Source organism: Chrysemys picta, chromosome 24, assembly GCF_011386835.1.
Source record: "Chrysemys picta bellii isolate R12L10 chromosome 24, ASM1138683v2, whole genome shotgun sequence".
NCBI lineage: Eukaryota > Metazoa > Chordata > Testudines > Emydidae > Chrysemys > Chrysemys picta.
Genome location: NC_088814.1, coordinates 16,101,372 through 16,124,729, shown reverse-complemented (window position 1 = coordinate 16,124,729; position 23,358 = coordinate 16,101,372). Strand labels below are relative to the sequence as shown.

At 61.9% G+C, this 23,358-nt stretch overlaps 1 protein-coding gene across 4 annotated transcripts in view; it reads right to left on the bottom strand.

Moving 5' to 3' along the window:
- FMNL1 (formin like 1) overlaps positions 1-23,358 on the bottom strand; it is a 58,144-nt gene that overhangs the window by 5,871 nt on the left and 28,915 nt on the right. For 3 of the 4 annotated variants that reach the window (XM_065577657.1, XM_065577659.1, XM_065577658.1), the window contains exons 4-20: positions 23,190-23,263; positions 21,089-21,172; positions 18,999-19,139; positions 15,889-15,997; positions 14,433-14,509; positions 13,910-14,003; positions 9,287-9,361; positions 7,929-8,039; positions 7,434-7,583; positions 6,734-6,835; positions 6,027-6,264; positions 5,168-5,494; positions 4,488-4,612; positions 3,909-4,111; positions 2,542-2,776; positions 1,693-1,761; positions 994-1,074 (exon numbers count right to left, since the gene is read on the bottom strand). In XM_065577657.1, coding sequence (XP_065433729.1) covers positions 994-1,074; positions 1,693-1,761; positions 2,542-2,776; positions 3,909-4,111; positions 4,488-4,612; positions 5,168-5,494; positions 6,027-6,264; positions 6,734-6,835; positions 7,434-7,583; positions 7,929-8,039; positions 9,287-9,361; positions 13,910-14,003; positions 14,433-14,509; positions 15,889-15,997; positions 18,999-19,139; positions 21,089-21,172; positions 23,190-23,263 — 2,295 coding nt within the window. Of the gene's footprint in view, positions 1-993; positions 1,075-1,692; positions 1,762-2,541; positions 2,777-3,908; positions 4,112-4,487; positions 4,613-5,167; positions 5,495-6,026; positions 6,265-6,733; positions 6,836-7,433; positions 7,584-7,928; positions 8,040-9,286; positions 9,362-13,909; positions 14,004-14,432; positions 14,510-15,888; positions 15,998-16,257; positions 16,402-18,998; positions 19,140-21,088; positions 21,173-23,189; positions 23,264-23,358 lie in introns of those variants that run through there. The other variant, XM_065577661.1, reaches the window with a different exon arrangement.

The window sequence follows — 23,358 nt, the reverse complement described above, 5'->3', positions numbered from 1 at the left end:
TACCCAGCTGCCACCATCTGCCCCCTAGTGTCCCCTCATGCCCATACCCAACCACCCCCGTCCGCCCCATACCCAGCCGCCACCCTCCGCCCCTTACCCCATACCCAGCTATCACCCTCTGCCCCCTTGCCCCATACCCAGCCACCCCCCTCCGCCCCACACCCAGCCACAACCCTCCGCTCCTTACCCCATACCCAGCTGCCACCCTCCGCCTCCCCGCCTCATACCCAGCCGCCCCCTGCCCCATACCCAGCCTCCCCCCACTTCCCCCCGTCCCATACCCAGCCGCCCCCCTCCGTCCCATACCCAGCTATCACCCTCCGCCCCCTTGCCCCATACCCAGCCACCCCCCTCCGCCCCACACCCGGCCACCACCCTCTGTCCCTTACCCCATACCCAGCCACAACCCTCCGCTCCTTACCCCATACCCAGCTGCCACCCTCCGCCCCCTCGCCCCATGCCCAGCCACCCCCCTCCGCCCCATACCCAGCCGCCACCCTCTGCCTCCCCGCCTCATACCCAGCCGCCCCCTGCCCCATACCCAGCCTCCCCCCTCCTCCCCCCGTCCCATACCCAGCCGCCCCCCTCCGTCCCATACCCAGCTGCCACCACCCAGTGCCCATACCAGCCAGCACCGCTCATCCCCTACCAACCTCCTGCTCCCTTCAGTTCCCAGCTGCCACTGGGTTCAGTCCATCTCCTGCTAGTGCCCCCAGTGCCCGCACCTAGCCAGCAGCACCCCTCCCTGGCATGCTCTCCCCTCACTGTTCATGCTCTGGCAGCGAAAGCAGACTTTGCAGACCCTCTGATCTAGGGCTGGATTTCCTCACCGGGGGCAGACCTGGCTGACAGATGCCAGCTCCCCACTCCCCCAGCATGAGATCCACAGAGCGAGACCTGCTGCTTGACCCCCGCCCCCCTTGTCCGGTGCTGCCTGGGAACTCTCAGGACTCCTGTCCGGGCCGAGGGGAGCCCTTCTCCCCACCAACCTACCGCATCGAGGCTCTGCAGCCGGAAGCCGTAGGCTGCTCCGCGCTTGCTGCTGTTCATGTAGTTCCCGAAGGCCAGGACGATCTGCAGAGAGATGGCTGCTAACAATCACCAGGCAGGGGCAGTGCCAGGCAGCCCTGCCAGGCTGGGGTTCCCATGGGCAGCCAGGGCACAGGGTGCCCATCCCTGTTAGCCAGCCAGTGGGGGCACCCCCCTGGAGCGGGGAAGTGGCCGGGGCACGGGGCAGGAAGGCACTGAGACTCATCCCAGATACCCAGCCTGGCAGCTCAGGACACCAGCCAATCGGCTGCAGGATGCCTGGGGGAGTCTTCTCCCAAATAAGACACTGCACCCAGCCCAGCCCCCCTCCAGCCCAGCCCCTCCCCCCGGGCTAGCCTGGACCCTTCCCCCAGCCCAGCCCCCCTCCCCCCCGCAGCCAAGACATGAGCCCAGCCTGGGCCCTCCCCCGCAGTCAAACCTGGACCATGCCCCCCAGCCCAGCCTAGCCCGGACCCTCCCCCACAGCCAAGCCTGGGCCCTCCTCCTCCAGCCCAGCCTCCCCACTCCCCATGCCCCTAAAGAGCATCCCCCCTGCCCCGCAGGAGAAAGAATCCAATGGTGCCCCTGGGACCCAAGCCCAGCCCAGGCACTGGAGTCCCCCTCCCCCCTGGGGCTGCTCCGGTCGGGCCCCCAGCCCCTCACCTCCAGGATGTTGCGGAGCTTGGTCGAGGACTTGAGGGACATGGAGGCGGCGATGACGGCGTTGAGTTGCTGCCGACAGAGGGAGGAGCAGGTGAGAGGGGCCAGCAAGGCACAGCCTGGGTCCAAAGCGCCTGCAGAGACTGCTTCCTGCTCAGCACAAACCACCCCTCCCCCATCAGCACAAGGCCCCCACGCTGGCCCCACCCCACACAAGAGTCTCCCCAGGCATTCCCCCCAAGGAGCCCCCAACAGTACCAGAGCTGGGCTCCCACCCCAGCCAAGCCCCGCCCCAAACAAGGAACCCCACCCACCCTGATCGCACCGCGACACCGGCCCCAGTGCTTCCAGACAGCCAACACCACTCATCCCAAGGCCCTGGCCCTTGGTCCTCACCTGCAGCCCCTGCCACCCCAGCCCTGGGCTCCCCCGGCTTGGCCACCCCGGCCCTGGGGTCTCCCACCCCATGGCTCAGTTGAGGCAGCACCGTCCAGGTGGGCTGCCCTCCTCGCTACCCCAGCCCTGCACGTGGCGGCTCTGATAGCTAATGAACTAGCTTGAGATGTACCAAGGCAGTTCCCTGGGTCTTCCGACCCGATTGGGCAGATTGGAAGCCAGATTGCTGAAGAGTAAACGCCCGTGATCCCCCAGCCCACTCCTCCCGCTACCGGGCCTTTCTTTGGAGGCCTGCGGTGCTTCTCAGCGTCCCCAAACCCCTGCTCGCGGATCTCATTGAGTCCTGGAGGAGGCCCAGGCGGGAGCGTTCTGACCTCACTACCCCTGGCCCCCGGCAGAGCCCCCACCCAGGTCACTGCGGGTGCAGGCCAGGCGGTCGCCTGCTCTGGCCCATACCGGCATCAGGAGCTGGGCGGTGTCGCTGAAGTTGCCCAGGAAGGTCATGATGTTCATGCGCTCGGCGAGGCGAGGAATTTGGCTGAATTTGATCATGAAGATGTCCTCGTCCGACAGCTCCTCCAGCGGCCGCTGCTCCTTCTCGTACTTGCGGATCAGCGTTAGCTCATATTCGGTGGGCAGGAAGCGCTGCAGCAACTCCAGGAAATCCAGGCTCAGGCTCTTCAAGTCGTACCTGGGGGAGGGAGGCAAACAGGCCAGTGCAGCATCGCACACGCAGCTACAGCATCGCTCGCAGGGAACAGCCTTCGCCGCTCAGCTCCTCGCCCTGCCCGCCCTGTTGGGCCTGCGGCTCTGGATCAACTCTGTCACTCCTGCGAGCTGGTCTTCCCCACGCCCGGCTCGCCCTGAGCTCCGTTCCCCCATGCCCTGTCACCTGGCCCGTCTGTGCCGCAGTCCAGTCAGCCCTCAGCCCTCTCCTCCTGCCAGCTCCTCCCTTTTTCCCATTGACCAGAGTGGCTGATTCTCTCCATGCTTCAGTGTCCTTGATGTCTCTGCTCCTCTCTCATCACATGGTCTGCCTTGTCAATCCTCAACCCTGGTTCACCCCCACAATGCACCTGGACTCCCCTGCCTCTCTAGCGCCCATCTCCTCTCCAAGCGCCTTGAACGCAGTGTCTGCAAAGGCTGGCTGCAGTTCTCCAATCCCATCACAGGGAATTCACCAGCACAGTTACGAGTGCTACAATTACCCAGTAAGTTTCCCCATGTAGACAAGCCCTTAGACCCGCTCCAGGCCATCTCTCGCCCCTTGTACGCCATCAAATCAGCTCTCACCAAAGTCTAATGGCCTCTTCCCAGCCAAAAGCCAGGGCTCCACTCTATTCTCTTCCTCCTCAACCTCTCGACCCCGGCGACAGCTCCCTGCTTCCAATCCCATCCTCCCTCTGCTCTCATCCCATCCAGATTCTCCCATCCCTCTCCAGCTGTCCCTGCACTGCCCCGTTCACTGGGCCTCCCTGTCCTCTCTGTAGGCATCCCCTGCTCCTTGCCCCTGACCCCTGCTCCTCTCACTAGGCCCTCACCTCCAAGCCAGCCTTAGCCAGTGATGCCCAGACCTGCCTAGCCAGGCCCCCCTTCCCGCAGCCCTACACCTCCGCTCAGCCTCCCAACGTCAGCTCCCGGACGTCCAGCCAGCAACTTCAGCTCAGCTGATCTTTGGGTCCCTCCCCCCACTCCAGACCATCACCTGGGCGTCTCCTCCCACAGGCCCTGGCTCCAGACCCTGCAGCCAGGTTGTGTCCAAGCTGTGGGCTCCTCACTAGCTCCCCCGTCTCCTGCCTCCGGCCAGCCCCTGGGGTACTCACGTCTGGATGGCCTTGCAGATGCTGTCGATGCTGAGGCCGCCCTTGCGGAGCGTGATGGCCAGGTTCTTGGCTCGGTTGGACTCGATCAGCGTCACCTTGCTAGGGGCCTTCTGAACAGCCTTCACCTTCAGGGTGCTGATGTCTAAGCTAGGGCCCTGAGCCTTCGTCTTGAACTGCTCCTCAAAGTCGTTCATGTCCAGTTCCTGCGGGGAGGGGAGCGGAGAGGCAGAATTCAGCAGGACGGAGATGGAGAGTGGGAGGGGTGCCGGGGAGAGGAGGGAGCCCGTTCCTCTAGGGCTGGGCCGGCTTCCTACTGGTGAGTCCATGAAACTGTCCCAGCACTAGAGCGCCTCCTCCAGCCACCTTTCCCAGCCCGCTGGCAGGCAGGAGGCTCTTCCCTATGCTGCCCCATCTCACCGCTCTGGGCTGGGAGAGGAGGCTGGGCTGTGCCTGGGCTGAGCACGCCAGTCTCATGGCACCAGGCTGCCAGGCCAGCCTGCAGGCCGTTCGGGCAGTCTCCACGCAGCTCAGAGCCTGCTCCGCCCCTCAGCCCATCCGCCCGGGGCCAGGCAGCCTCACCTGCAGGACCTTCTCGTCGTTGAGCTCGTTGAAGATGGTCCCGTTGATCTGGGTGGGTTTCAGAGCCACCCAGTTGAAGATGGGCATTCGGAACTTGGTTTGAATCGGCTTCTTGATCTTGACGGCTAGCGAGGAGAGGGAGGGAGAGGAGTGGGCTGGAGAGCGTGCCGTGAGCGCCCACAGAACCAACCTGCGGCGCCAGGACTACCGGGACCTCACAGCTCCTCCAACCCCATCACAAAGCTTGTGGAAGGGTTTTCACACCGCCATGAGAGCACGGCCCAGCTGGCCAGGTGCATTGTGGGCAATCTCCTTTCCCTGGAGAACGGCTTTGCCGCCAGAGGCAAGGCAGCAGATGGACCGGTCCAGTTGGCAGAAGGCCAGGGACCAGGCTAAGCGGCAAGGGGGTTTCACGGCTAGGTCAGGGGCCCCAGATCATTTTCAGCTGAAGGCTGTTTGGGGATGGCTGTGAAGTGATGGGTGAGATCAGTCTCCACCTCACACCCAAACCCATCCCCCTGGCTGGCCCTTTTGTGGTGTAAATGATGGTGGCCAAGCTACTCCTGCTCTGTGGATAACCAGGGGACCCGTCTCCCCAGGGCACCCCCGGCCCCTCTGCCCAGCGCTGTGCTTTGGCTCTCACCCTGCACACGCCATCGCATCCCGGAAACTGCACTCACCCGAACTGGCTGCGGCGGTTGGGCCACTGAGCTCCCCCGCTGGCATTCCCAGGGGTGGGGGCGGAGGGGGAGGAGGGGCTGGGCCGCCCTCCACCGAGAGGGGAGGAGGTGGTGGGATTTCCACCCCGGGAAGGGGCGGGGCAGGTGGAGGCGTGTCGCTCCCAGGAAGGGGTGGAGCTGGAGGGGGTGCAGAAGGTTGGGTTTGCTGCTGAGAAGGCAGGTTGGCAGAGCCGGTGTCTTCGGTGTGGGGCAGTGGGGGAGGCGGAGGAATCGTCTGGGCAGCAGCAGGGGGCGGCAGTGGGGAGCAAATGGAAGGAGATGCCAAATCTGCAAAGTAAGTAAGAGACATGTCACCCATCCACCCTGCCAGCAATGGAGTGACTAGGCGTCTGTCCCCAGCCATTGACCTGCTGGGTGACCTTTGGCAAGTCACTGCCCCCACTCTGTGCCTCGGTTTCCCCATTTGTACCATTGGTGTATCATGCTGACCCTCCTCTGTAAAGTGCTTTCAGAGCCTCAGCTGGGAGGTGCAGACAGAGTGCTTTGGAACATATCTGTGCAGCACCTGGCACGGGGCCGCGATCCCAGGAAGCGGCCCATGGCAAGAACACAGGCAGCCGGTGGGCAGCAGAGCCAGCACCAGCATGAGGATCTTCTGTGGGGATCCAGCCCTTTGCCTGCGAAGAGGGTTCTTTGCAGCCCCAGCCGGGACAGGCCAGAGGGGAGGAGCATAGGGGTGGCACATGGTAACCCAGTGTTCAGAGCCTCACTCCCAACGCAGGGGTCCCAGCCTGGGACCCCCCCAACCCCATCCTATTAACCCCTGCAGTCCTCCAGCTACGCTGCCCACTGAAGGTACCTGTACTGGTAGAGGCGGAGGCTTCTACAGTAACCGTGGGGACTGCTGTGGTTTCCATGACGACAGGGACAATCTCGATGGCAACGGCTCCCTCTGGCCCACGCAGGATCCGGACTAACCCTTTCTCCTCCAGCTCCTCCAGCTTCTGCTCCAAGGCCGAGGGACGGGCATCCACCAGCCTCTGCTGCTGCTGCTGTGGGGGGGAGCTGGCTTGGCTGCTGGATTCGCTGAGCCGCTCCTGGGCAGACACACACAGCACAGCGGGCATCAGTGCCATCCCCCTCCTCGGCAGAGGGACCCGATCCCTGGGCCTCATGCAGGAGCCAGCAGGGCCGAGCCTGCCTGAGAGATCCAGAGAGGGGCGGGGGGATCATCCACGAACAGAGTGCCCCCCCCAACCCCCATCTCCGGCACTGGCAACTCGGTGCCAGGAGCCCACCTACAGCAGGAGGCCCCCGGTCCTAGCACCGCCGCGCCGGGAGAGGAGCCGCTCGGGGAGGCTGGCAGCAGCATTGCGAGAGCTCAGTGCGGGAACATCTCCCCACTGGAACGCAAACCATGCTCCAGAACCAGCCCCTCCCCGTCTCCCTGCCCCCATACCTCCCCCACCCTGCCCGACACCTCTCTCACTGCCCTCTGCACCTTCCCACTTGGCCTCACCCCGCCCCCAGCCTCGGTGCCCCCCGTCCCTTCCCTGCTGGTCTCACCCGGAGTGTCTCTACTTCACGGCGTGTCTGGCTCAGCTGTTTCTCCAGCTCCGCGATCTTGGCCATTGACTCGTTCTCCGCATCCTGGAGCTTCTCTGTGAGCTGCAAGAGGAACCAGCGTTCAGCCAGTCCCCCACGAGCGGGGCCGTGGGGTGGGCCAGGGCACAGGCTCCCAGCATGTGGCGTGAGGAGGGGAGTTGCAGATGACACAGCCCCGGTGCCAGGAGCAGGCGTGTGCAGCAGACCACCTCCCCTCTACCATGCTGGGAGCCCCCTGCCCAAGAGAAAAGTCCCCCTCCAGCTGGCAGGGGCTGGGAGAACTCCTTCCCCGGGGCAGCAAGCCCAGGCCGTGGGGAACCCCTGGGCTAAGCGGCAGGGTCAGCGCGCTCAGTGCCAGGGTCAAAGCTCCTGGGCTCACAGAGCTACAGGCAGCATGGAGGCCTCGTTCCCTAGCACCTCCCATTGGCCAAACACTGGACCAGCAGGGACCAAAGCAACCAGCCCTCCTGTTCCAGAGCTGGGCGGTGCTAGGGGCCTGGAGGAGCAGCCCTGGAATCCCTCCCCGCTCTCAGGTCACAGAGACACGCTGAGCACATGGCAGCGTTTTCCTGCCCATACGCAGATCAGCTCCTGCAGACGCCCTTAGCAGGAACGGCTCCTCGCTCCCTGCCTGCCCTGGCTGGTGCCCCAGGGCCCTCACCTGCCCCACTTGATCCTGTAGGTCCTCCACGTGCTCCAGCAGAGCATTCTTGGTCTCTGTGTCCTCCAGCAGGGCGCCCACATCGAAGATGTTATCCAGATATGCCTGGATCTGCACCTGCAGCTTGTCACTCTCCGTGTAACGCAGCCTCTGTCACAAGACAGCAAGGGTCCCCGTTCAAAGCCAGGCCCAGCCCAACCCTTAACCCTACCGGGGAGCTCCATGCGTTCCGAGTCGATCGTTCTCAGCTGAATGCGCATCCGCCCACACCTCCTCTTCCTCCGGAAACACCCTGCTTCTCCTCTGGGGAAGAGGGAGCCAGAGGACCCCAGTCCTCGCCCAGCCCTTCTCTGTCCCAGCATTTCCAGGCTGCTTGGCCAATAGCCCAGGCTGGGATGGCACACGATGGCTGTAGACAGAGGATGTCCCCGATGGGGGCATACAGACCAGCCCTCTCTCCCCTCCCTCAGAACTCAGTGGTCAGAGCAGCCTCACCTCCAGATACTCATCCAGCCCCAGGTGAGTGAACTCGTATTGCAGGAAGACGCGGAAGTTCATGTTCTCCACCGAGTGCACCACGATGTTGATAAACTGCATGCAGGCCACCTGCCGGGGAGCCCCAGGGTTAGCACCAGAGCCTCTCCTTCCACCAGGGCAAGCGGCGGGTGGGGGCAGCGAGATACAAGCAGAGACACTAGAACCATCAGTGACAGTGCCAGAAGCAGCCGCCTGGCCGCCCAATCTTGTGACCTTGCCGCTAGAGGGTCTCGTGCCCAGCGTGAACACGCATGAGACAGCGTTTCCCATTGCTAGCACACTAACGCGGCCACAGAGTGCTCTACGGAGCCAGCAGACGGGGCCCAAGGTCAAGCAAGTCAACAGCAGAGAAGAGAACCCCGGCGTCCTGCCACCCACTCCAGAACACTGTCTCCCTTAATCAGAGCTGAAGAAATCACTGATTGGTTTTGTTTGGTGGCTAAACCCAAAATCAATAAATAAGTAAATAGCTCATTTTGTTTCAAACCAAAGTGGGGTTTTTTTTCGTTTTTTTTCTCAGTGAAACAAAAACCACCATAACAATGTCACTAGGGCTGAATGCAACATTCAGAATGCCGACCTGAAACAAAAACGTCCACCCGGTTTGTTTAGACATTTGCTAAATCTTTCTTGCTTTCAGGTTTTTTTGTGCCTGAAACTATTCACCGTGTTTGGCCCGAATTCAGTGCCCCGAAAAAGGAATTTTATGGTGAATTTACTATTTGCCAAAAAAGTGTCCCCAGCTGTATCCTGAACACAGCCACGCTTAGTGGGAGGAGAGGCGGCAAGCCCAGAGCCAACACAGCTGCTGGACACAGGGAAAATCAAGCCTCAAAGACCCAGTCAGTGGGGCTCATGGCATTTGGAACGGCCCCCTGCTAGCTCTTCCAGACTTGAAGGGGCTTAGAGTGCAATATATAAACTACTGCCCTCTAGTGGTTTAATGCCTATGCACACTAAAAGCCCTATTACTACTGACACCAAATGGGATTCACCCGTAGTTCAGGTGGCAGAGGCCTGGGAGTGAGATTACAGGTTCTTTCCTCAGCGCCACACACGTGTGGTTTAACAGAGGGCCGATGGCCATGTGTGGAGCCCTGGATCCACCCCAGGGGCAGTGGGACATGGCCACCTACGGTGACAGGCGGAAGGAAGGGGTGTTGCAAACAGCTCTTTCCTGCACTAAGCAGATGGAAAACCCAGCCAAGTCTTCACATCACACGAGCCCCAAACACTCAGGCAGCAGCACGTTATGGATGGTTTGGGGGATGGGGCAGGTGAGGGGGGCTGCCTGGACCCCCACCCCAAATGCTCACCATGAAGTCAATGTTACTCTCCTCATTTCGGAAATACTCCATCAGCTTCTCAAAGCGATTCTTCTCTCCGCAGACCTGTGGGCAGGAGCAGAGACCACTCAGCATGGGCGGGTTCTGTGCCATGGGCTGCTCCCTGCCCTGCAGAGAAGCCACCCAGACGGTGCCATCCTGCTGCCCTAGAGAGCAGTACGGTGTCTGCCCTGCTGCCAGGCACAGTCCAAAAGGGGAGTGGGAGCGTTGCCGTGCCCGGAACGAGTGTACGTGAGAGGGGTGCATGTGCCAGAGCAGACACCCCGCTCCACTGGCCTCGCCCCAGTGTAGCCCCACCCCTCACCACAGCCGGTTTCAGCTCAGAGCGCAGCACGCACAGCTCTGAGCTCTCGGCAGCCCGGCTTCTGTGCCAGGGCTTGCGGGACTGAGATTTCGTGCACTCCTAGAAATGAAGCCAAAGGCAGCTGGGGGAAAAGGAGGGGTCGATTCCCCAAGGGATCTCCAGCTCCTCCCCCGCTGCATTACTCCAGGAGGTCAAAGCCTCCCCAAGGTAAGGGACCGTGCAGTGCCCAGCACACGGGGCCCTGCCTGTGACCAGGCTGCCAGACGCTGCAGTACAACTCGGCCCAGGATGGAACTCCAATAACTGGCATCGATCTGCCACTGGTGCCAGGCCCAGCTGACCAGACGGCTCAATAAAGCCGATGTGTTGCTGCCCCGCGGCAGCGACCCAGAGGGGAGAGGGAGCCATGCACGTGGACATGGCCAGGCACACCAGCAGGCAGCCACGCGGAGATTCCTGGGATCCCGGCTACAGAGGGATGGAAACGTTCAGTCCATTTCAGCTACTCCTAGGAAGGGTCAGGCCAATGCAGTGCAGTGGGCAGCCATGAGCCTGGTGGAGGCTGGGCCAGGCCCTGGGGAGACCCAGGATGGGGACATGAGGCGGGGTGGGCTGGGAGCTAGGGCCAGAGAGAACCTCAGGGTGCGTCTGAGTCCAGCAGCTTCCTTGGTTCACCACGGTCCTGCCCAGGCCCCTTCCCCACCAGGAGAGACGCTGCAGCTCAGAACAGGGCCCCGTGAAGGTTGGGGCCTTTGGGTCCAGCTCCAGCGCTAGGTCCTTCGCCTAACGCCAGGGCATGAGGACGTGGGCAGGGTCTGGCCCTCAGAGACATGGCCTTGTGCTGGGCAGGACTTCTCTGGTTAGCGATGCCTGCACCATCCTACCCTTGTGCAGTGCAGGGGCAGTGCCCGGGCCACAGGACACCACAGGATCCAGGCCCAGGCAGTCCAGCCCTGGCCAGAGCCAACTGATAGGGGAGGGAATTGGGGGGTTGTGAACAATGACCTTCGTCCAGCTGCTCCCTGGCTCTCGTTTCTCTACTGTTCCCTGCAGGGATGGGACCCTGTGAGCCCCCCATGGCCCATCCTGCAGTGCCAGCAGGGGCTCGGAGAACTCAATCAATACATTAATTAATTAATACCAATTCCCCTCGGATGGCACCTTCCAGCTGAAGCTCACTCTATAGGTACTGGAGCCTCACGCCCCCTTTGAGGTGGATTAGTTTTATTATTCCCATTATACAGCTGGGGAAACTGAGGCATGGAGCTGGGAATGATCTTGCCCTCGGTCACCCAGCATGCTAGCAGCAGAGCCAGGAATAGAACCCAGGCGTCCTGGCTCCAAGCGCAGCCATGGCTGGGATGCAGTGATAGGAGAGAGCACAGGTAGCTGTTGAAACGGACATGTTAGCGAACTGAAACCCAAGTCACTGAGCCAAAGGAGCCCCCCGTGTCACAGCCCCCACTACTGCAGACCGTGCTCCGGCTCGCTGGCCTGTCTCCGGCGTGAGGGATCAGGTCCGCTCCCCTCCATTCATCGCTCAGATGTCAGCCTGGGTTCCCGTCTCCCACTCACCTCCGCCCAGCTCCCTGCTGCTGCGCCCAGGAATTCAATCCAGCCTGCAGCCCGTGTCACCCAATCGGCCCCTTTGTTGGAGCCCCTTGTAGGGTTACAGCAGAGCGACAGCTGGGGCAGCTGATTGCCAGGCACTGCCAGCCCTTCCTGAGCATCGTCTCGCTGACGCTCCCAGCCCGGAACAGCCGCCACTCGCCCCAGCAGCCGCAGCGCAGGGCCCTTGGCACATTGGTTCTGTCCCACCGGGGAGAAGGGAGAGCAGCAAAGGGCAGCAGCAGGACACGGCCCCGGGGGCTGCCGGGCAGGACAGGGGGGCGCTGGCAGCACTAGGCTGGGGGCAGGGCTAGGCTGGGGGGCAGGGCTAGGCTGGGGGCCCAGCTAGAAGCGGCCTGGGGCTGCCGGGCAGGACAGGGGGGCACTGGCAGAGTTCATACAATGTACCCAGGACTCTGGCACAGCCCCTGCCCGTCGCTCTCCACCATTAGCAGCACCACACTCAGGAGCCCTTCCCTCAGTGCGCAGAGCAATCTGGGTGGGAAGATGAGGAGGGAGCTTTCCCACGTGCTTGGCCCTCCCCCCCGAGAGGCGAATCTTCACAGCTGCATGACGTGCCCCCATCCCATCCCCGGCCACATTAGAACTGTCCCGAGTCAGCCCAGTGGGAGGCACCGGCGGCACCCGGGCACTAGCCACGCCTGCGAGAACTTCCCGGCTGGCAGCGCAGAACCAGCCCTGAGAGCCTGGCAGAGGAGCTGGGCAGGGGGCGCGGGCGGGCCCTTGTGCCATTTCAAAGGGATGACATCCCCTTCCTTCAGAGCTGCGACGCCACGGGGCAGGGGATTTTACAAACCCCAGCAGCAAGAGGGACGGTTTCAGGAGCCCAGGGACGGCAGGCGGGGTGGCTAAAGGTGAGTGGGATGGAAGGATTGTGGGCTGGCTCTAAGGCCGTTTGGGGGAGATTTTCAGAAATGTTTAAGGGAGTTAGGAGCCCGACTCCCATTGATAGCCAATGGGTCTGTGCTCCTAACTCCCCTAGGAACTTCTAAAAGACTTCCCCCTTCCTGGCTGTATGGGGGCAGGGCAAGACTGGCCATGGGCGGAGATACCATGCTGGTGTAACCCACACACCGCCTGGGGGTGGGGCATCGAGCCCACGTAGAGAGAGATGAAGGCGTCTGCTCTACAGCCTTAGTGACGAGCCGCTTGGCTTTTAGCTCGTGCTGTGGAGCCTCGTGCACTAAGCTCCACAGGTCCCCGGTTCGATCCTGCCCGCCGATGACCAGGGTCTGTCGGCATTACACTGTATCACCAGCTTTCCAGGCAAGGGCCTATGGTCAGAGCCAGGGACAGGGAGTAGGAGACCTGAGGTCCATTCCTGGCTCTGCCACTGACTCACCATGGAGCCTTGGGTGAGTCCTTTCCCCACTCTGTGCCTCAGTTTCCCCATGTGTAGCGGGGTGGGTAACCATGGCCACCCTCCATAGGGTTTACAAGAGTCAATACATCAGTGTCTGGAAAACACCTTGAGATCGTTGGCAGAAGGGGCTAGAGAAGAGCGGCGAATTGTTCCTTGCTACCACTAAGGGCTGGCGCAGCGAGGAAGAGACGGGAACCCTTCAGTACGGCGTCCATCCGACACCCCCGCGGGCCAGCTGTCAGCCCTGGGCAGGGAGCCACGGAGGGCAGAGGTCACGCTCTGACCCCATTCCGAACACCTGCACCTGCAGATAAGCCGCAGCCGGTCCTGGGGGCTCCCAGGAGGCAGCAATGACAGGAGGGTTGGTTCTTGCCCTAGCACTGGCAGCAGAGTCATGCCCTGCCTCTGCCCATCCTGGCTACAGCCCCCAGAGACACGCCAGCTCTGCCAGCCAGGGCACGCTGCGGAGGGGAGGGGAGCATGAGCCAAAGCACACAGAGCTGGTGAGGGGCTGGCTGGTGTGTGGATGCCCGCTGGGCATGGGGGAGGGAGGACAGGCTCCAGGGAGTGGGGCTGTGAAGGAATGTGGGATTGCAGAGGAGAGGGGGTCCCACTGCTCCAGCACTACATCAGCGCCAAGGACAGCCCCTCATGGACCCAGCCCACAAGGGGTGAGGCAGGGGCTCCTCAGAGAGAGATGTGCTCCATGATGCTTCCAGAGACCCCTCCCCGGCCCACCCCCATGCTCTGCTCAGCTCTGGCCCAGGGAGGGCCGGCCACGTGCAGCACCCTACGCCTAGGGCACAACGTGTGTGTGTGGGGGGGATGTAGCTCGGCTCCGCCCACAGCAGAGACCAGTTTACATATCCGACTGGCCAGAGCCCCAGAGACGGGCCGTGGGGCGCAGCCCTGCGCAGGAGGCAGGGGAGGGAGGTGTCTGAGCAGGGCTTCCCCAGCTCCTGACACACAGACACAGCAAGGCGGCACCGAGGGGACAGAACCAGGCTGCTCAGTGGTGGAGCATCAGTTCATTAGTACCTGGCGCGTCTCCTCTCCTCGGCCCTGACCCAGCCCAGCCCAGCAGGCAGCTGGGTATCAGGGGAGGACAGGGGTTTATCCGAGCTGCACTGAGAGTTGCTGTCAGAACTGGGACTAGGAGGCAGGAGTTCCTGGCTCCCACCCCTCGGCCAGGCTCCACCCCTATTGCCCCCATCCTCCACAGCAGGGGCGCTGAGATCCCCAGGGCCAGCTGGCTCCTGGGCCCCACCGGCTCCGACCTGGTCGCTGGGGGACCCACCTCTTTGAAGTTGTCGAAGGCAGCGAGGATGATGTCGTGCCCTCCTCGGACCAGGCACACGGCGGCCAGCAACTCCAGGACGAGGGCTTTGGTCCTACGGGGAGAACACAGGGTCTGACTCCCTCCGGGGGCTGCCCCTTCTCTGTGGCACCAGCCATAAGCTGCTGGTCTTCACTCACAAGCCCCTCCACGGCCTATGCCCCCTCCCTATGGGCTCCCGTTCACAGCGAGAGCCGTCAGCCCCCTGCCAGCCTCCATCGCCCATGTGTTAACCTCTCAAACGACACGTCCCGTGCTGCTCTGCGCGCTGCGGGGAGCTCCCCGAAACGTCAGCAAAGCTGCCTCCTTTGCCGCGATTCCACAGCCAGGCCAATGCTGACCAGTCCTGCCTCGCTGCTTCCTGGTGCTCCCCCATCTGTTACTTAGCCTGTCAACTCTCTGGGGTAGGGTTTGGCTTTTTGTTCTGTGTTTGTACAGCGCCTGGCGCAGCAGGAACCCCAAGGAAGAGGGGCGGGGAGCATACCTTGGGTTCTTATTGTTCAGGCTCAAGGTGATCTCGTTGACACAGGCTGGATGGTTCATCACCAGGCTGAATCCAGACTAGGGGGAGAGGCTGGTGTTAGCAGGTTTGGGGCGGACGCCACGCCTCGCCCTTCCCCCACATGCCCTCTGAAATGCTTGTGTGTCTTTAAGGCAGAGACCACCTGGGCAGGACCAGAGGGGCACGGATCGCAGGCCCATCCCGCTCAAGGTGCTGGCAAGCCCCCTGCCAGCTGCTCTGCCACCCCGCCAGCCCCCACAGGACCTGACACACCAAGCGGAGCCAGGCCAGTTACAAGGACCCCAGTGCGGAGCAGCTGATGCCATGGAGAGAGAGGAGAGAAACCACAGCACTTAGGGGTCTCCATCATGGACAAGGCCCCCAGGCTCAGAGCCACAGGGATATCAGGAGGGGCTGCAGGGGCAACACAACTGGAGGGGAGGGGAGAAGAGGAGGAAGGGGGGTGCTGGAGAAAGGGAGGCAGGAATGTGGCTGTTCAGTCACGTTCACGTTTCAGGCCCCCACGCGGTGGGACTGACCCTCTGGTCAGCACAGCCCGCCCTGGACCCACTGCCCCGGGGTGCTGGGTGGAACCTGCACTCACCCCCACCCCTCAGACTGGGAGGTCGCTGGCCTGGGCTGGAGATGACTCAAACAGCTCACTGCCCAAGGGCCAGGCGAGAAGTCCCCAGCACCATCTGAGCTCCCGGGACTGTCTCCTGCTGGGCCCCACAGATTAAATGGAGGAGGCCACTGGCACTGAGCCTCTGGGGTCCCTCCAACGTCGGGCGGGGTGATTTCCCTGAGACCGTCCCAGAGGGGCAGCACTCGGTAACAGCTGGGGTCAGCGAGGCCCCCTGGGGTGGCTCACAGCTAAGCAGGGAGATCACAATGCCGCCTGGCTGCTGGGAAGGGCAAGGGGCTCCCTGCCCCAGAGGGGTGGGGCTCTGCTCTGCGGTGCCTGGACAGCCGCATGGAGCAGGACCCAAGCCCCCCTCTCTGCACAGGAGTCTCCCACCCCACAGGGAATTGCCTTTCTGGTGATCGCGCTTGCTGGGACCAGCACCTGGTCCCCCGCAGGCAGGGCCGCCCGGGGAGAGGCGGGGGGCAAGTGGGGCAATTTGCCCCGGGCTCCGCAGGGGCCCCCATGAGAGTTTTCGGGGGCCCCCACATGAGTTTTCGGCGGGTCTTCAGCAGCAGGTCCTTTGGTGCCACCAAACCCACCCGGAGCGAGTGAAGGACCCGCTGCCGAAGACCTAGAGCTTCTTCCGCTCCGGGCCTTTGGCGGCAATTCGGCGGTGGGTCCTTCACTCGCTCCGGGACCCGCCGCCGAGGTGCCGGAGCGGAAGGACCCCCACAGCCGAAGACCCCAGGCCCCCTGAATCCGCTGGGTGGCCCTGCCTGCAGGGCCGCGCTCGGGCCATTGCCTTGCCCCCACCTGGTAGTTCATGATGGCGCGTAGGCACATGATGCAGAGGTGGACGTCGTCCTTCTGGCTGATGATGCGCGAGTTCCGCAGTGCCTTCCTGCTGTGCACCGGGTTGAGTCTGGGCCAAAGGAAGAGAGTGGGTGAGCCCGGGAAAGACTCGGCAGGCGGCACAGCTACAGAAAGCACCGGCTGGGGGTCTGGCTGGCTCAGACTGGGAACGGGGTCCCCTCTGATCCGTCCCTGTCTGCAGCCCCAGACACCCCAGCCCGTGGGCTGTCTTGGCAGACAGGCCAACAACTGAGTGGCTGGGCTCTGCCTTGGGGCTGGCCGGGGAGAGCAAAGGGCGTTGGTGATCTCGGATGGCTGCGGGAGGCTCACCGGGGCGCATAGGAGTTCATAGGTGGCCTGGGTTTACTCTCCTGATCGCTCCAAGGGGCGCTGGAGGGAACGCTTGGGTGGACTTGTTGAAAGAATGTGTGGATCTGCTGGTTCAAGTGGCAGCACCTGAAGGAGGATTACAGCCTGCAGGACAGGAGGGAGAAACAGTACTAGATGGGGATGCGCCCTCCATGGAGGCACATGGCGGAATGGAACGGCAGGGGCTTGGCGGCCTCTCCGGGGCACAGGCAGATGGCCAGGAGGCCTGAGTGCCCAGCACGCAGCAGCAGAGCAAGGCCAGGCCGTGCACTCAGCACCACGCTCTTACAGGCCGCTAGAGGGCCCAGGGCCTGGATCTTCCTTTACTTTACCACCAGGCCCTGCCCATCACACCTCCAATCTTTGCATGCAGGGAACTTCCTTTGCCTTTCCATGGTCACATTTCAAAATATCCAGTCCCTAAAGAGGGTCCCTGCCTTGTCACTGCACCATCGGCTGCTCCCTCGCATCTCAACCCCTCAGAGCGGATGGCACATGCTGACAGCCCCACACCCTGCAAGGGCACCGTCTCCAGGGGCACATGTACGGGCTTTAAGCCAGTAATTCTGGGTTGGGTTCCTGAGCAGTCACTGCAGGTAGCAGCCGGGTGAGCCGGGAACTCAGTAAGTCCCTATTGATTCTTAAGGGGTATTTCTGCTCTGGAAATCAGCTGGCAAAGTGCCCGGGGTGCCATGGCTATCGTCTCTCTGGTTTCCATGCCCAGCGTGCTGTGGTTAGGTGATTTCCTAGCTGCCAGCCTTGCAAACACGCCCGGGGATGGGAGGGGCGGGGTGGGGGGAGGCCAGGCTCTTTCCTCCTTGCACATCACCACGAGTGGCCACGGCTCCGCAGGCCAAAATTGGCCCTCGGCACCTCTTGTGCAGGCCTAGCGCTACCCAAAAGGGCAATTCTACGCATGCACAAAAGGCTCTTCCCCCTGGCTAGACAGGTCCCGCAGTGCTACTGGGGTCAGACTCTGGCTCTCCCCTGCCACCCATGGCTGGGCTGGCCCCACAGGCCAACGGGATCAGACTCCGGCTTGCTGCCCGCGTGGCTCGGCTGGCCTCACAGGACCAGTGGGGTCAGACTCCGGCTCCCACCCCCACCCCCGTGACAGGGCTGGCCCCACGGGGATAACAGGAGTAACAGTAGGGCTGACTGCGCACATAGGGAGCGTGAAGCAGCACCATAGGACGACCTTACACATGACTAGAAACGGAACTGGGAAGCGATGCCGGAGCCTGACCCCAAGCACCAGGAACCCTGGGGCAGACGGCAGAGCCAAATCTCCACCATCCCCGAGAGCGAGCCCTGGTTACCTACCGTGAGACACGGCCCAAGGGAAGCGTGCAAAAGAAGCCTGTGGTTAGAACGTGGGAGGGGAACGGGCATGCACAGAGCCTCATGAGGTGAGCGGGCTTTGAACTAGAACTGTCTCCCGTCAATCTGGATCAGAACCAGGCCGATTCAGCCTGGGTGTGGGTGGGTCCAGCTCCTCAACGTCCACTTTTAACATTTCACCTTGTTTTCAGATCCATAAGATTTTGACCTATTGTCCTTTTAGGCCTCACAACCCTACCCTGTGCTAGCATCCTGATGGGGAAACTGAGGCACAGGAGGGGACATGGTGAGTCAGGAGCAGAGTCGGGGAGGAGGGATGTTTTAGTGGTCAGGGGACTAGGTTCAATTCCCTGCTCTGCTACAGACCTTCTGTGTGACCTTGGGCAAATCGCTTAGTCTCGCTGTGCCTGAGCTGGGTGAAATGGGGACAATGCACTTCCCGACCACCTGGGGGTGCTGAGGAGAAACATGTTAGAAGAGGCCTCTGGTAACAGATAAGTAGTTACGAGAATTTCTCAGGGACAGAACCTGGATTCCTGGCGCTAGGTCCCCTGCGTTAGACAGCTCGTGCTTCCTGGGGCCGGGGCTGGGGGTGTAATTCAGGTACAGTTGTTCTCTGGGTCACCAAGCTCCATGTTTATCAGTTTAGGGGGCAGTTATTAGAGACCCCCCCCCAGATTATCATTTACACACACTTGGCCTTCTGGCCAACATCAGATCAGTGCAGTTTCTGGTGGTCCTCTAGTGGCTATAGCCCTGACCCTGCTGTGCAAGCGTCACTCAGCCACAGCCAACACTCAGAACTCGAGGAATGGTGCTGGACAGTTATTTCTGGGTGGTGGTGGTTTTTCTTAAATTTATTTTTATTTTAATTGTGAAAAATTTCAACCGGCTCCATTATTCCCTGACCCTCACAAGCCATTAGCCTCAGTAACATCCTGCAGCATGGAGTGCCCCGAGTTAAATATATGGTATGCAAACAAGGAAAGGTGGTGGGGAGAGGGGCGGGGTCCTCAGCCCAGCAACTCCAGGCTGTACTGACTCCAGATGGGCAGCGTGTCAGCGCCCAAGCAAGTGAGACAAAGCTGTGTGTGTCAAGAGTTGTCAGAGCCACAGTGCAATGCTGCCACGGGCGCTCCCACGAGGGGGCTGATGTTCTGTTGGGTGCAGAGATGTAATTCTTCCCCAGTGGGAGCTGGGCGCCTCCCTCCTGGCCCAGGGCAGAATCAGGCCCACGAGCTGCAGCCTGTTTGCTTGGCCAGAAGAACTCCCTGGCAATGGCCTCTCCTCCAGTATCTCTGAGCAGGGCCGGAGCTGACGGGCTCCAGCATGGGGTGTCCCAGGCTGGCTGCGTGTGTTACCTGATAGTCAGGTTCCTCGTTTTGGAGGAGCCCTGTGTGGGGGACGAGGAGTTGCTCTTGCTGAGGTCCTCCATGGATCTGTCCGGGGACTTGCCCTTGTCAGAGCCCGGGCTCCCGTTATCTGCGCTCTCCACATTGTACCTGGAGCCACACACGTGAAGACAGACGTGTGAGTCAGCAGAATAGAGTGAGGCCTCGTATGAGGCAGCAGGATCCCGGCCAGTGGTGGGGGAAGGGCAGACCCAGTGACAGAGCACAGTGAGAGGAGGTCCCCCACATAGGTACCTCGCGGCTCCTCGGCAGAGGCCCCCACCACTCGAGCCCAGGGGCGGGATGAGACTGCCCAGCCCTCACTCCTCTGGGACTGCAGAGATTGGCCCACACCAGCTTGCCCCCCTCAGCCCCACGCTACCACTCAGCCGGCCAGAGCCACACACGCCTCAGGGCAGGTACTGCTGCCACCACAGCCTTGCATGGCCCCACAAATGTCCCCAGGGACCAGCAATGCCACCATGGATGGTTATGCCTAGAAAGTGCAAACAGACCACGTGGGCACAGGGCTCCGAGCTCAGGGAGTTTAACCATCCGGCCCAGGTGAGTTGTTAATGGCACAGCCCCCGGCCCTGGGCGCCAGGGGCCAGCCCTGAGGCAGCAGGTTGAGGGAGTGGAGACGGACGGGCTTTTAGGGAGATCTCTGCAAGCTGCAGAAATTTCAGCACCCAGGACAGGGACAGACAAGGGGATGGGGAGGGGAACCGCGAGGCGGGGTTTTCATCGATTTTAAGGCCAGATCAAATCATCGATGTCTGTCCTCCCGCCTAGCACAGGGGTGCCAGCACATCTGAGCTAGAGCATCTTTCTCAGCCTTTGCCGGTTGGCAACCCCGTCTCTGAAGCCAAAATCTGTGCAGCCCCCCTCAGCGTGTACCATAGAACGGTCTCAGTGCCACCCATGCATCTCGGTGCTGTCTAGCCCTGCGGCTCTGTGAGCTGGGCATGTCCCCAGAGGCGGGCACGGCACACTGGACCCTGAAGGGGAGGGGGATGAGACTTTGCTTTAGATACCAAGGTGCCTGGCCACCCCCAATGGCCTGGCAAAATGCCAGGCTTGAGCAGAGCTGTCAGGAGACGGACGGTCTGGATTGAAACACTCCCAGGGATGGAGAATTTACCCTGTCCCTAGGGAGGCTGTTCCACTGATTAATCACCCTCCCTGTGAGCAACTGGCACCTCCTTTCTAGTCGGAGTTTGTCTGGCTTCAGCTCCCGGCCTTGGGTCTCACTCTGCCTGGCTGCTCAGTCCAAGACTCCTCTGCTCTCAGAAACCTGCTCCTGGGCAAAAGGAGCCGAGGGCGCCCCGCTCCCACACCCCAGACCCCGCTGGCCTCCCAAGGAGAGCTGGGGCCCCAGCCCTGATGTCACACGGGCCAGGCTCGTGTGGCCCCTCCCCTCCCATGCACAGTCCCATGCTGTAGTGTGCGTGGGAAAGTTGCTTCAGGGAAGGGCACGTGGAGATCAAGCCTCTTTTAATGAAACGCGACAGGCTGAAGCCACCAGCACCAGGTGAGCAGCCAGACCCCTGTGGGCCCCAGTCTGGCACCTGTGGTCTAGGCCAGTGCGCTGCCCCACGCTTGGGAGCGGCCCGTGGCGGGGCACTATTGCGCTAGGGGCTGGCACGCCTTGCTGCCAGAGGCCACAGACTGGGGCACTAGCGGAAGGCCCCATGGCTTAGACGTGGGCTGCCCCACACTGTGGATCTTGGCCCTGCCCTCCCGGGAAGCTGCTTCCAGGGACTCGTTCCCAACGAGCTGTAAAGAAAGCGAAGGGGCCGCCTGCCCCCGCTCACAAGCTGCTAGTGAGGGACGCAGAGGCAGTCTAGCCAAGTGGCCAAAGTTCAGAGCCAGGGCTCCCATGAGCATGGCACTCAGGCAGGGCTCCCACGTTAGGCCTGAAGTCAGAGGCCCGACTCGCGTGCTTACAGCTCGGCACTGCGGCGCTGGTCTGACGCGGGGCCGATGCTAGCGGAGGAAACGGCACCCGTCCCAGCGCCCTCCCCTCCCTGGCGGGGGCAAAGGGCTCAGCAGCAACTTACGTGACGGCGCACTGGGCGAAGGCGAGGTATTCCAGCAGCACGTCCAGCCCCTTGTTCTCCTCGTTCAGGAACTCCTGCACCCAGCTGGGGGAGAGGAGGTGCGTTAGCCAGGGAGATCAGGCAGGGATGGCCCAGCTGCACCCCCATCCTCACGCCCGTTTCTCTTTTCTTCCCTTTGCTTCCTTTCTAGAGCGTCTCTCCCCCCTCCCCTCCCCTTGGGCCGGAGCGGCCCAGCCCTGTGGCTACCCCTGCTCAGACTGAACCCAGCTGTAACGGGGAGCCCAGGGCCAGCTCACCCAGCACTGCTCTGCACGAACCAGTGGGCAGTGGCAGGGTGGGCTGGAAAGCACGCTGGCTCTGCCCCCCTCACACACTAGCCACAGACCTGGGATTAAGTAATCTGCTCCCTTCCTAGAGCTGTGGGGAAGGGCAGGGCTGCATCTCCCCCCATCCAAGCTCTCTCCCCACTGGCCTAGGGCCCCCACGCTCGGGGTGGACAGCAGAGTTAGGACGCAGCCCTTTGAGGATATGGGTGGTGTCGAGTCAGCCTGGCCCAGTCGGATGCATGGCCAGGCTTCACAGGAGTAGAAAGGTTCACTTTCCATCAGGGCCCTGCTGCATGGCTGCGTCCCCCAGGGGCAGCCAGCAGTCCCTCTTCTTGCTTCCCCCACCGCACGGTTATTCACAGGTTCCCTGCTCCAGGGGGAGCCTTTTACTCTTTTCCTGAGAGCTCAAGTCCCTCCGTCCTGGCCCCGAAAGTCTCAGAGCTCCTCCCCGAGACTGAGCCATAGGTCAGGCATGCCAGCACTGCCACCCCATCTCGCAGGCCAGGGATGGCAGCTCGGAGATGTGCAGGGACTCGCCCAAGGCCAGGCAGGGAGTCTGTGGCAAGGCTGGGAATTGCCCCCAGGTTTCCTAAGTCTCAGAGCCCAGTGCCTGAACCCCCAGACCCGCCTTCCTGCTCTCCCAGAAACCCCTCCGCTTGTCTCCTGTTTGGCTGCCGTCACCCGCACCCCATCCACGCTCCTCTGCCCATGCCGCGGATAGAAGGCAGGCACCTGCTCTCAACAGGACCCGCCCAAACTGCCTCCATCGCTCTGAGCCATGACTGGCTTTGGGCCAGGCCCCAGATGGCACGGGACAGCCCCAGTCCCACGATCAGGGAAGGGCACTGCCCATCTGCTTTTGCTCCATGCTCAGACGACAGTATGGACGTTTCAGATCAGTGCTGGGTCCCATTCGCCAGAGCACTACCCAGTGGGTTTGCCCCACAGCACGGGGGTAGATTTAGCATTAGACATACTCCAGGTCACCCTGGCAGCGCAGACACTGGGCCGGCCAGGCCTCAGTGCCCATTCCCACCCAGCCTGGGTCTGATTCCAAGAGCCTGTCACACGCTGCACTCCAGGTACCTTCAGAGAGGCTTCTGCACAAAGCATGGGGCCACAGAAGTGCCAATGTGGACACAGGAACAAAGGGATATAAACTGCCCATCAACAAGGTTAGGTATGAAATTCGGCAACACTTTCTAACCATCAGAGGAGTGAAGGTCCCATCTCCACCCAGACTTGCACCTGTTCTGGATCTTCCATGAGCCAGATGGGGCTGGTAGACAGCCAGGGGCCCACGAAAGCCTCATCACCAAAGTCATGAGATTTTCACAGTGGGATGGTAGCACTGAGGCAAACTCAGTGGGGCCGTCCCTAATTCCCCACAGTGCTCATCCTCCCCAGACACGGCATGACCATTATGGCATCTGAAAGCCAAGCAGAGGAGAGCAGCAGATGGCGCATGGCAGGAATGCATCACTGAGTGACGGGTCTTGAACCAGGGACCTTTGTACTCAAAAACACAGCAGCTCTGCTGCTGGAGTCAAAGCAGACCTCCGGCTAGCATTGATAGCAGCCCCTCCTCCTTGCAGGCCTGCAGTGATTAGCAGGCAAGAGTGTCACCCCCCTTGTTGGCACAGCCGCCAAGTACAACGCAGACCTGCAGCCCCCAAAGCACAAGCCCTAACACTTGCAGGGTGGGAGTGGCCACTAGAGGGAGACAGTCTCCTGCACTAACCCTGGACATTAGCACGTGATCCATAGATACTCACCGGATATAGTTGGTCCTCAGCGAGATCTCCAGCTCTCGGAGCACCTGTGTGGACTCCTGCACTCGCCTCTTAAACTGCGTTTCAAAAAGCAAAGGGGCGTTAGACAGATCTGCACCATCACTGGTCAGGTTGCAGCCTCATTTCTCTTTTACCACCTGTGTTAACTCCA